The following is a 12,890-nucleotide window of genomic DNA, read 5'->3' as shown; positions in this document are numbered from 1 at the left end:
TCACCCAGAGGCAAGATGATCAGGACTCAGTAGTGGTGGCAGAGCAGTGGTCAGTAGTAGGATTCTGGATCTTTTTTTTTTTTTTTTTAAAGATTTTATTTATTTATTCGACAGAGATAGAGACAGCCAGCGAGAGAGGGAACACAAGCAGGGGGAGTAGGAGAGGAAGAGCAGGCTCATAGCGGAAGAGCCTGATGTGGGGCTCGATCCCATAACGCCAGGATCATGCCCTGAGCCAAAGGCAGACGCTTAACTGCTGTGCCACCCAGGCGCCCCGGATTCTGGATCTTTTGAGGTGGAGTCGACACTATTCGGGGTACGAGATGAGAGGCATCAAATTATTAGCCCAAGCAGACAGAAGCCAGAAGTTGCCCATAACTGGGATGGAGATGATTTCAGGGGGCACAGGGGGAAGGGATAGCAAGAGCTCAGCTTGAGATGTTGGATTTAAATTGCCAGGGGGCAGGTATCCAACAGATGTTGAGGCAGTTGGATATGAATTCGTTATTCAGGGGTGAGGTCTGGGAGGGAGATATACATTTGAGGTTCATTAACCTGTGTATGATATTCAAAGCCTAAAGACAGAGATCACTGCATATAGAAAAGAGAAGAGAAGAGGCCCAAGAATGAACACCCCTCCCCCCACCCTGTCTCCATATTTAAGAGGTTAGGGAAGTAAGCAGGGGTCACAAAAGGAACGGAGAAGCCAGGAAGGTAGTAGGAAAGCCTGATGAGCACGTTATCCTAGCGGCCAGGAGAAGAAGGGGTTTCCAGGAGAGGGAGTGACCAATGCCTGCTGAGAGGTTGAGTAAAATGAGGCCCCATGCCGGTATCTCAGTTATTATAGTTACTTACAATAAGTGTAAAGCCAGAGGCATATCACAGATGGAGCGATGAACTCTAAGTGTGTCAAGAACCCTGCTGGGACTTGGGGATGGGGAGGAGGGCATGAGCAAAGGCTCAGAATGCTGGAGATGGTCCGCACATTTGTCTGGAGGAATTGTGAGCCCAGAGAGGGTAACCCAGCTCAGGGTTACCCTCTAACCCAGGTTAGATATCAGGGTGCAGTATGCAGGCTGCAGGTGAACCCGGTGAAGGCGCAGCGGGTTTTGCTCAGGTACGCCTAGACAACGGATTTCTGTTTCCAAAAGACCACTGGGATGTGTGGGGCCAGGGACTAGGCCGGCGCGCACCAACCAGGCCCTCTGGGGCCGCCGATTGGCCCTGGTGTTCCGCACATCTGCAACAATCCCCTTCGCTTCGAACCTGCGGGGAGAGCCCTCTGCGCTCTGAGGCCGATGCTGCAGTGCGGTCCTGCTCCGCGGGGTACTGGGGCTGAGCTGACGCGGGGGTTGGGCTGGGGGTTGACAGCAAGGGGCTGGGAACCCACTCGGAGAGGGCGGCGTGTGATCCGTATCATCCGTATCTCAACCTCTTTATGTTAAAGGGTAAGGGTGCCTATGAAGCCTCCGTGGTATTTCAACGCCCCTTGTATTCCCGTCTAAACTTCAGTTCACTCGTGGAGTGTGAACTCCACGCCCCCACGGCTAAGGAGGTTTTCGCCTTCGCGAAGAAATTTCATTTAAGAGGAAGCACTCATGTCACTTTCGGAAGAGGCGAAAAGTTAAAAAATGCGCGTTGGGGGAAGCCGACCAAGTGCGGTCGTGAGACACTGGCAACTCGCAGAACCTCCTGGAACCAGCCTCTTGGAAACAAACAAAAACGCGGGGGGCGTGTGTGGCTCCCCGCCTCCCGGTCCGGAGACGCGGGGGCACTGAGGTAGCGCAGGGGCCAGCAGGGTAGGCTGCACAGGATGCGAGATCGTCCCGCGTCCTCTGCCCCACGCCGCGGCCGTGCGCCCCCTCCCCGCGGTCCCGGCGGGGCGGGACGTGAGGCGGCGCGGACTACAAGTCCCAGGAAGCCCAGAGGCGGGCGCGGGGCGGAGCCTGGCGCAATTCCCCGGGATCCGGCGCGCTGGGAAGCGCCGCGGAGGACGCAGCGGCGGCGGCCGGAGGGCGGTGAGCGCGCGGGCGGGCGGGGCGGAGGCGGGGCCGACGTGGGCCGGAGCCCCTGCGTGCCAGGGAGGGGGCCGGCCGGGCAGGCGGCGGGCGGCGCTCGGAGCGGCTCCGCGGCTTGCGCGGCGCCTGCGGCTCGGTCCCGCGCTCGGCAGGCGGCGCACGGCAGGCGCGGCGCGGGGGGCCCGGCGCGCCGGGCGGCGCAGCACGCAGCGAGCGGACCCACGCCGCGGCCGGGCGCCCGGAGCGGCGCGGCCACTGCCCGCGGGCCGGCCCTCGGCCCCGGCTCTCGGAGCGCCGCGGCTGCCTGGCTTTAATGGCTGCTCGGCGGGGCAGCGCCTAGGGGTGGAAGGCGGCTGAGGCGCAGGAAGGCGCCCGAGCGAGCCTCCTCCGGGGCCGGCCGCGCCCGCCGCGGCGCGCTCCATGGGGGCCCGCTGACCCGGGGCGCCGGGCCCGCTCGCTTGCCGGCCGCCCGTCCCGGCCATGAACTGAGTCCGCGGGCCGACCCCGCGCCTGCTCCGCCCGCTCCTTTCTTCTCGCGCCTCCTCCGCCCGCCGCCGGCGGGCCCGGCTCCCCGGGGGCTGCGGCGCCCCGGGCTCGGTGGCCCGCGGGCCCCGGGGCACGGGGCGGCGGCGGCGGCGGCGGGGGGCGCGCAGCTCCGGGCGCGGCGCCTGCACCATGAACTACCAGCAGCAGCTGGCCAACTCGGCTGCCATCCGGGCCGAGATCCAGCGCTTCGAGTCGGTCCACCCCAACATCTACTCCATCTACGAGCTGCTGGAGCGTGTGGAGGAGCCGGTGCTGCAGAACCAGATCCGGGAGCACGTCATCGCCATCGAAGGTGAGGGCCGGGCCGCCGCGGGGCTTCTGGAAAGCGCGGGGGAGCGGGCGCCCCCGGCGCGGCGGGGTGCGCGCGCGCGCGTGTGTGCGTGCGTGTATACACACGCGCCGGGCCGTGGCACGCGGCTGCCCCGCGGAGGGAGCTTTGCGGTGCTTCTTGTCCTGCAAGGCCGGGAGACTGCGGAGGAGGAGGCCAAGGGCGCCGCCAGCTCTGCTGTGGAAGATGGGCCGGCAGCGTTAATTTGATAATGGGCAGTAGATTCTCGCCTGTGTGAAGGTGGCTCGATGCTGCCGCGTCCCGGGCCGCCCTAGTGATCCGGTCCAAACGATGCCTGGGGGCAGCTGGAGGGGTTGGTGCCACCGGACCTGTGACAGGTTACCAGGCCAGGGCCGGGCGTATTGCTAGACGTTGAAGACGTTTTGGGAAGTGTAACTGCTGGGCTAGGGGCTCAGGCCAGCGTGTTTAGGCGGGGCAGGGCCGCCCCCTTCGTGTCTTTGCCCAATTCAGGGGGCGCAGTGGAGGCCGCTTTACTGAGCCCATGCAGACAGCCAGCCCCGGGCTGCAGGCTGTGTCGTGTCCACGTGCCTGTCCACCTGCCTCTGTGCAAAGGCTGGTCTCCGTAGAGTGTTTTCTACCAAAAGTCTTGGGCCAAATTAGAAGCAGAGCCTTCCCTACCAGGAGGACAGGGGGGTCCGTCAGCCTCAGGGTCTCACTTTCACAGGTGCAGGGGTCTCACTTTCACAGGTGCAGAGGCCACCTCCCCTTCCAGCTTGTCCCATGAGGCTGTGACCCTGCAGGAGAGGTGCTGCAGACTTCCGCCTCTCTTGGGCTTGTGTTCTCTTGGGATTGAGTGGCTCTTATTTCTCTGCTAGTGGGTTTCGGGATTGTCTCCTTGCTCTGTCCATTTGGCAAGATCCACCTGGGGGACAAGGTGGGATGTCAGTATGGACTGTGGAGTTCTGCCCCAGCCACACTCAGTCAGCAGTGTTTCCTCTCTGTTAGCCAGAGGTGGTACAAGGCCTGCAGGGTGGGCCATGATACAGACTGTCCTAACCAAAGGCCACTGGGGCCGCTGTTGAGGAACATTGAGAATGTTCCAAGGCCTTGCAGGAGTTTGTCCAAAAGCCTGGGTACAGGCAGTCACCCAGCTCCCCTCCATCTGTGACGGCATCGGCCGCAGGAGGGCTTTGCTTTGGCACCATGCAGTCTGAACTACTAACCCCAGAGCGTCTTGGTTTGACACTTGGCCAGTTAGTTGGGGAAGGTGGATGTTGTGGTGCTGATTCTCTTGGCATTTGGCAGCCCCGTGGACTTGAACCACGTCCCGGCCAGGCTGCCGATTGGCCAGCTGCATCCATAGGGCACTTGCTAATTCCCTGGGAGGATCTGAGCAGTGCTGCAGCCTGTGTGGGACCTGGCTGTCGGAGCACATGGCCGCCTTGTTGGCAATTTAAGATGCTTCCAGATTCCCTGAGAGGTAGAGTCCCCGTGTACCTCCAACAAGACTTGTGGGAGGCCATGGGACCTGCGCGCATCTGCCGATGGCTGGGTGATGTTCCACGAAGGTTCCTCCAGAGCCTGAGTGCTGGCTCTGTTGTGGTCAGAGTGAGAGGAGCGCTGTGCCTGTTTCCCTTGTCTCTTTGCAGCTCGCTGGCTGTATCCACAGAAGTCTGATGAAACACTTTGAAAGCTAGTGGCAAGTATTGAATGCGCCTGGCCGAGTGCACCTCGTGGCTGTGCCGAGACCTCTAGCTGAGTGTGATTCATGACGCCTCGTTTTCATTTCTCATTCGTGAAGCCCAGCTCTGGGGTCTCGAGCACTTCCAGCAAAGCAATCTGACTTTCTAGCAAGAGGATGTGGTTACATTTTTCTTTTCTTTTCTTTCTCTCTTAAAAAAAAATATTATGTGGTTCCTAGATGATCGTTTTTGGTAGCTTGATGTCTGCCTTTACCATGTGACAAGTTAAGCCCTTTCTTGGCTGGAATCCTTGTCATTTTTAATAAGACTCAGAATCAGTGAACAAATCCTATTTGGGGCTTTGATGATGTATTATTTTTCTGTTAGAAAAAGGAATGTCTATGTTGTGTTTGGCTGTTAATGAGGCTTAAGAACCATTCGAATATGTTTCTGTTCTTTGCTTTACTGTCAGCAATGATACCACCTTTCATTTGTATGGAACTTTAGCAGAAATACTCTTGGATTCATCATCTCATTGTGTGGCTGTGCCAACCCTGTGAGAATGTGGGCCAGCTTCATTATCTTCCTGTTGTAAAGGATGGCAGTTCAGGGAGGGATAATGACCTCCTGAACATTTGACTGAGGTCATTCAAAGTCTGGTCTGAACCAGAGGATGGTTTGAATAGAGAGCCTAGTCTGTACCATGCAAAGCACCTTACACTGACTCTTCTAACGAAAGGTAAGTTCATTTGTGATAATGAAATGTCCTCTCTCTCTGTGCCAATTTTAAGATATGGTTGTGATTTATGTCTGTACTGTTGATGTTCTGGAAATTGAGAGGATTGCTCAGTTGTGGCAGGGTGACATTTTTTCTGTGAAAAGAACACTGCAGAAACAATTTTGTGTAATTGTGCAGCGTGTGGGTTATTCACTCATACGGAAACCAAGAGAGTGGCCATGGGGTACAGAGACTGCAGACGTTGTTCGGAGGAGCCCAGGGCTGTAGGTGAGCACTGCCCCGAGCGTTTTAGTAATTCAGATGTACACACGTGCCCCGAGGGAGCACCTTGCTGGTCAGGATGACACACTGGCCAAATGTAAGTCTTTCTGAATTTAAAATAGAACCATTTCTAATCAGGAAAGCCTGTGCACATCATAGCAGATAGTTTAAAAATCATTTGTCCCACCAAACGGAAAACAGTCTGCATTTCAGAGGCTATCCAACTAGCCTCTCCCTGCTTCTGTGGGTACATATACAAAGTTGGATTGCTATTTACAGTTTCTTGATTAGCATATCGTGAGTACTTTTCAGTGTTACAAAAAATCTTGGAGATACAATTTCTTATGTTGGCATAATCATCCAGCACTTGGCTGTGCCATAATTTATTTAAAATTTTCCTATATTTTTGGTGTTTTCAGGACTTTTTACTGTTGGCGTGAGGAGTGGCCTTGTCAAAGGATGTTTAGCTAACATCCTTTCAGAGCTCATTTCAGAGTGGTTCTAAGTGGGTCTGGATTGGAAAATCTCTTAGTGATGGGCTCAACTGTGTATATCTTATTTGAAAGAGTTCGCCAAGATTCCCAAGTGAGAGTGGCTCTGTGGACCCTGTTTGCAGGTGTGGGAAATGGGATTTTGTTTTTGTATTAAGATATTATCTCATCCAAAAAAAGTATTTTTTTCAAATTTTTATTTCAGACTTTGAGAGATTTATTTTTTTCTCCTAAACCTCTGGATTTTAAGGAAGCATTACTAGTTGTTTTCAGATTTACCTGATCAGGTTTTTGGGGTGTCCCACAGGGGTGTGGCATGCTCTGAAATATAGCTCTGTAGCATGGATGCTCTCCATACCCAGACACGAGTCTGGGACCCACTGCTTCCAGTGTGCACAACTTGTCTGGTTCTCTTTTAAAAAGTCTGTCTGGGCTTGATGGGTCTGAGGTAAATGAGTCAACTGCCTTTCTTGTTAAATAAAGCTTGTTCTTCTCTCAGGAATAATGCCTCTGTTAGCCGTCGCACATTGTAATTCAGCTTGCCAGTAGCAGAACTGTGCTGGGAATAACAAGGCAGCGGGCTCCTTTGCTGGGGTAGTGGTTGAGCCCCCAACCAGCTTTCATGCCTTCACCCTCACCAGGTGGCAGATTCGGGGAGCCAGGCTCCCCACTGGCCCCACCGGTGGTTTGTGTGGCTTCTTCTGGAGAGGCATGAGAGCCTGGTCTTAGCCAGAGACTGCTGCCTGGCGCCCCTGGAAAGGGCACTTTGATGGGGGGATTCTAGGGCTGAGCCCCCGCAGTGGGGGACCTGGGAAGGTAGGGTGAGGGGCTCCTTAATCCCATGATCCAGCTGCAGTGTTGAGTGTCTGTGGACAGCAGAGTGCTAAGTGCTTCCCCTGCATCATCTCAATTCATCCTGCGGTGATCCATGACATAGATGCCACCTCTGAGGTCCCGGAAGTGTAGGAGACTTGTCCAGGAGAGTTGACCTGCGTTGGTCTGACCTCAGCGCTGGCTCTGTAGCTTCTTATGAGACAGAGTGGAGCTCCTGGTTATTCACGGTTTCCACAGGCAGTATGTGCCAACATCCCAAGCATGTGTTTCCTTTACCCAAGATGAAGTGGGTTTAAGAATGCTGTAGGTAACTGGGAGTATTATGTTTTCTGTAAAGTTGCTTAGCATGGCAGAACTTGTAAGAGTTGCTTTTCATATAGGAATTTATTTAATCTGGTTGTTGCGTGTGTACGTGTCTAGGGAACAAATACCTTCTTCCTGCCGTGGATGAGCATAATTTTTCTTTGCCAGTAGTGACTGAATTCATAATATTTCAGGTTTAATCAAAGGGTGCAGGTATGGGGCCTTTTAGTTATTGATATAAATGTTGCAGTTTCTTCCTTAAAAATAATTCTTAGTTGGCTGTTCCTTGCGTCCAGGTTTAATTTCATACCTTCCCAGCATCCAGCTCCCCCACAGTGCAGATGTCCCTTCTGGCCTGGCTGATGGCAGCATCTTCCCCTACCTCTCCCAGGCAGAATTATGGCCTGCCTGCTCTGTGTCCTTCGGCTCATCTCTGGCCTGAAGGACTGGGAGCTTTTTGAGGGCAGAAATACGGTCCCGTTCAATTTTTATGTCCCTAGTGATTCAGTGTGTCACGTCTGGCCCTTGGAGGATGCCCAGGAATTGTTTGTCGATTGGCTCACTTTCCAGAGGGGCTGACATTTTCTCTAGAGTTTGAGTCTTTTTGCTCCTCGTTGGTAATATAAATAGTGTTTGTCTTCTGGCAGAAGTTGAGGACGTTTTGAAACTTGTCACAAGAGTACAGTCTTAGGGCTGGGCACCTTTTGGATCTGATGGGTTTTAGCTTGGGTAGAAGCTGAATACCATGTGATGTTTGGGGTGGAAATCAGATTTCTTTAGTGTGTGTAGGAGAAGGGAAGGATCCGCTTGCTGAATTCTAGAACCTTTTCCAGCCAGGCTATCTGCAAAATGTGGGTGTTTCTTTGTGTTGGGTGACAGACATGATGTATCTTCAATGCAGCATTGAGAGCTGTGGTTCTCAAAGTTGAACGTGCAATCAGATTACATGGTGGGCTTGGGAAAGCAAACTACTGGCCCCCAGCCCCCAGGTTTCTAGTTCTCTAGGTCTGGAGTGGGGCCCAAGAATGTGCTTTTCGAATGAGTTTCCAGAGGCTGCCAGTGCTGCTGGTCCAGGGACCGCACTTTGAGAGGTGTTGCTGTGGGTGGAGGCACTCCGGCGGGAAGGGTGTCTTTGGGCTGGCTCTCTGGCACGCGTTCTTTCCTGCAGGTGACAGGTGAGGGTCACAGAGCTTAAACATCGTGGAGAAGGGATTTAAATCCAGGTCCGAACGGGTTCACGTCTGTGTTCACTCTACGTCCGCAATGCCGAGTGCCCTGTGAGGGAAGGGGTCAGACGGGGGGTAGACATGATGAAGGGGGTCCTGTAGGGAGTGAGGACCAGCTTTAAGTCGCAGTGTGCTGTTCTGTGCGCTTTCCTTCCAGTCTTTGGGAGATAGTTGCTGTTTCGTGGAGTCTCCCGTGTATTTAGATGGGGTTCTTCAATATTCACTTGATACGCTCGTTTGTCCGATGATAGCGTTTTGTCATCACTGGTGTGGAGCTAAAAGAGCCTTTAAGGGAAGGAGGCGAGCTGTGTGTTCTTAGCAGCCTGGGAGGGCTGACAGGGAGCCTGAAGGAAGTGACTCAGAAGGGAGAAGCGGCTCGAGCAGCTGCAGGAACCTTCACAACAAAACCTGTGGCCCTGTTACTACCACCTCTGGGTTTTTTGGTCCAAACCAGACTTTTTATTTGGTTAAGACTAAAATCCCTGAGCTTGCTTCCTTCTTTTTTTCCTGTGTGCCCTGCAGGTGTTTATGGTTTGTGAGTCTCGCTCTGGCTTGTTTTAACTACTGATTTGGTCTTGTCTCGTGTTTCTCAACATTCAGACAAACCCAGCCGCCCTCCCCCTGCACCCCCTCTTCTCAACACTGCCGATCCTTTGAGTCCTTGCTTAAGTGATTGAGTTTGGCAAAGCGGATCAGGCTTAGTTATTTTTAAAATCCAGGGTTCGGGGTTCTGATCTGGTGCTTAGCTACATAATTCCTTCCCTTTGTTAAGTACCTTTCTCCGAGGAGCAGAATGCACTCTGCAGATGTCAATCTGCTATCTGTGCAGCATCTGTTATTTCTGCACAGGGGATGAGGGCGAGGCTTTGTATGTGCCACCCTGGGCCCCCTTCTTGTGGGAGTTCTGTGCTTCTGAGGGGCTGAGAGGGATTTTGGGTTCTTGCTTTATGGTGTGGGAAGCCGGCACGCAGGGCTGCGAGTGGAGTGACTTTCCCAAGATGCAGTGCTGACCCATCCAGGGGCAGGGTGTTTCAGGTCCGATCCCTCCAGCCTCCCTGCGCTCTTGCTCACAACTGCCCAAGGCCAGAAAGGGGGTGTCTTGGTGGCCTCTGGGGGTCGTGAGGGAAGGAGAGCAATACCACCCCCACCAGAAGAGGTTGTTAATGGACCCTTTGAATAACCAGCCAAATAGCTTGTCTGTGTGCGAGGTCGGAACATTTTCCATAAAGAGCAGGCTAAATATAGGCTCGCGGGTGGGGACCCGGGCCCAGGAGGGGGCTGTCATCCCTCAGATATTGTTTCTTCCACTGGTAATCAGAACGTGCCACCAGCCCGGAACAGGTGGCCACCCTGGGCTGTCTGGGAACAGATTGGTGTTTTTGTTTAACCAGGGGCTCATTTGCAAATTTCACACTTCTCCCGCTGTTTGGTGGGGATTGTCTTTTTTGGGCTGCAGTGTTGGAGTATTTGTACGGTGTTGCTACACAGGCAACTGTCTCGTCTTCAAAGCTGCTCATGCCGTCTGCCTGTCGTTAGCGTCGTGGCTTAGAGGCAGCTTTTTGGTTTTTATTTTTCAAGGGTGGGAAACACTTTTCATGGTTCTGGGAGAATTCAAATAATGACCGGCCATGTTCACGAACGATTGGTGTTTGGTCTTAGCAATGTCAACATTCAACAGGCTCTCAAACAGAACCATGTTGATTTCCAGCTTAGGACGCAGCCTCACCGAAGCTCCTGTTCCCGTGTTCTCAGATAATAGTCTTCAAGGGAGAATAGCGTCTTTAGGAGGTCCATTCAGTTGAAGTTCCAAGAGTTTTAGTTGACAGGGACATACCAACAGTATTGAGGAAAGGAAGAAGTTAGAATTTTATTTATTTATTTTTTTATCAATGCCTGCGACAAAACAAGGCCCACCTTAGTTTCCTGGCAGAGTTTTTACGTCTTAAGTAGGAGGCCAGGAGGTGCTCTCTGTGTGAGGGCGGGTGGTGGCCTTCGGCAAGATGGGGTGTTGCAGGTGAGCTAATTACTTGCTAGTTTCTGTAATGAAAATGAAATTGATTTGGAGAGAGCTGATGGCCTGAGAGTCAGCTGTTTGTGTTTCCAGTTGTCCTTTTCTGTGAGGGGTGAGTGGGCATGTTTTCTAGGGAGGGCACTTTCCCAAAGCCTGCCTACCCATCCTTCGTGGGTGTTTTTAAGGATCTGGGGTGCTGCTGTGAGCCGTGATTCCCTCTCCTGTTCCAACACGGCTGCTGGTAGCGCAGGCTGGTAAACCTGATTTCAGACAAACAAGAGTATTGTTTCAGTTTAGGGTCAACAACCAAGTCCAGGTCTCTGATTGTCCACATGTTATTATTTCAAGTTTGGGATTGCTAGGACTGCGACTACTTAAGACTCCTGAATTTTTTTGAGCTCTGTTTTCACCTAGAGCATAAATATAGAAAGATGCCCAAGTCATTAGGGAGGAGGTTTTCACAGACTGAGCCCATGTGTGTAACCAGCATTCAGATCAAGAAACAAGGTGGTCAGCACAGCCAGGACCGTCTGGGGTCTGGGTTGCGTGTAGTGAGAGGAGGTTGCCTCTGTTTGTTTGTGTGTTCTACCATTGATGGGCATTTGCATGGTTTCCTGTTTTCAGCTGGTATGAACAGCGCCGCCGAGCACATTCTCGTCCTGTCTTCTGGTTCCTTTCAGGTGCCTGGGAGTGGAGAGCTGTGTGGCGCTACCTGTGTGGACACAGCGGTCACGAAACCAGTCTCTCTGGTGGGTGGGCAGCCCCTATCTGGAGAGACCTTTCGTTGCTGTTCAAGGTTCAGTTCACGTGGCTCAGGGACTGCCTTCCTCCTTTCATTTTAATTCTCTGCATTGTTTGTTCATAAATAATTAAGTGGCTAATAAATTTCCGGCACTGTCTTAGACTTTAGGATTTTTCTGTGGACTGTTAAATCCTTGTTAGTTGAATAATTACAGCTCTGTAAAGGGAGCTGTGTGAGTGAAATCCTTCACCGGGAAGTACTTTCCTTTAAAACGTGGATGGCACAGTCCCCCAGAGGCCGGAATGGGCCCCTTTGGGCTCTCCCTGGCTCTTGGCAAATCAGTAATCAGTTGGGGTGCTCTTTCCGGAGGATCCCAGCCCGGTCCAGAATCCATCTCGCCACCCCCATCCCGGGTGTTAGATAACCTTTGGATCTGGGTTGGCATTTGAAAGGAAACTCATTTTCTACTCTGGGCCTAAGCTGTTCTGTGGTCTAATAGGTACATATTAGCACTCCTCTGTTTCTGTTGTTTGTAGCAATTATGTGCAAGACAGGAAAGAGAAAAAAAGCTAAGTGTTGCCAAGTCTGTTACTCTCAAGGGGTTATTTTCTTTGTTCCTTCTAATGTGTCCCAGAGCTGCCCATCCTCCCCTACAAAGGCCACACTGACTGAGGCCAAACCTGGGAGCTCATAAGGATGGAAGGGTGTGTGCGTGCCTGACAGCTTGTCCAGTAGCTTCACACAGGCACATGTTTATTTTGAGGGATGGGGGTGGGAGGGCTGTGTTTACCTTCCCTGCCTAGCGTGGGAAGTGGCCAGTGTGAGAATCAATGGGCAAGATTTTATTGAGCACCTACAATGGGGCAAAGGGCAGTTTTTTCATCTGGGGTGGGGGAGGGTAGACAGATGTGCAGGACCTGAGTCCTTTTCCCCTCACACTTTAGATTCAGCTCAGGAGGGCACAGGAATACAAACTGAAATAACCGGCCACAGTAGTTCAAGGCCATGTGGGAGAGCGAGGGCTGCCTAGCAGGGAATGGGACTAACCCAGCCTGGAAGCTGGGTAGGAATCAGGCAGTGGTGGGCTTTCTGGCTGCTGGGTAACGGAACTGACACATCTGGATTGAATCTCAGCCTACAGAGAATTGAGGAGTCCGGGATGATGGAGAAGAACCTTGCAAGACCCAGAGAGCAGGTCGGGAGCACTTTCATTGGGGAGTGGGACACTAGTGATAATGGATTTCCATTTGGGGAGGGGAGCACCGTGATGCTCAGCTGTGGCCCCGTGGGCTGGGGGGTGTTGGCATCTGCAGTAGTGGGGACTGGCAGGGAGGGCCCAAAATGGGGAGCGACATCCAGGCTGTTATAGGGGAAGGTGGGAGTACAGAGACAGGCCCCAAGGGATGCTCAGGGAGGTGCAGGCCTGTGAGCCTCAGGATGGCAGGAGGGGGATGAGAGACTGAGGTTTGATCCTGGGAACACAAGAGTGGGGCCTTGTTGAGGGGATTCCATCTATAGGTGTCCTGAGGTTTGGGTGGAGGGTGCTTGTCCATGCACAACAGTATGTGGGATTTGTGGAAGAGGGCCCTGTCCCTGTGGGGTTGGTTTGCATATGTCTGTGGAACAGGCTGAGACCAGGCATCTAGGATGTATTGTGGCCTCTTCCCCGCTGCAGACTTTAAATGGGTATCTGAGGTGTGCAGACGTGGGTCCCTCAGGGGTATGGCCAGCGTGTGTCCCTGTCCAGG

General features: G+C 53.2%; 1 protein-coding gene across 5 annotated transcripts in view; it reads left to right on the top strand.

Annotated features, from left to right (window-relative positions):
• The first annotated feature begins 2,687 nt into the window (after positions 1-2,687).
• Positions 2,688-12,890, top strand: part of AGAP1 (ArfGAP with GTPase domain, ankyrin repeat and PH domain 1) — a 530,765-nt gene continuing 520,562 nt past the window's right edge. For all 5 annotated transcript variants that reach the window (XM_040638726.1, XM_040638724.1, XM_040638725.1 and 2 more), the window contains exon 1: positions 2,688-2,856. In XM_040638726.1, the coding sequence (XP_040494660.1) occupies positions 2,694-2,856 (163 nt within the window). In that variant the 5' untranslated portion in view covers positions 2,688-2,693. The remainder of the gene's footprint in view (positions 2,857-12,890) is intronic.

This window comes from Ursus maritimus, unplaced genomic scaffold, assembly GCF_017311325.1.
Source record: "Ursus maritimus isolate PB19 unplaced genomic scaffold, ASM1731132v1 scaffold_1, whole genome shotgun sequence".
Classification (NCBI taxonomy): domain Eukaryota; kingdom Metazoa; phylum Chordata; class Mammalia; order Carnivora; family Ursidae; genus Ursus; species Ursus maritimus.
Note: the sequence above shows the minus strand (reverse complement) of the source record. Positions and strands in the feature narration are given on the sequence as shown.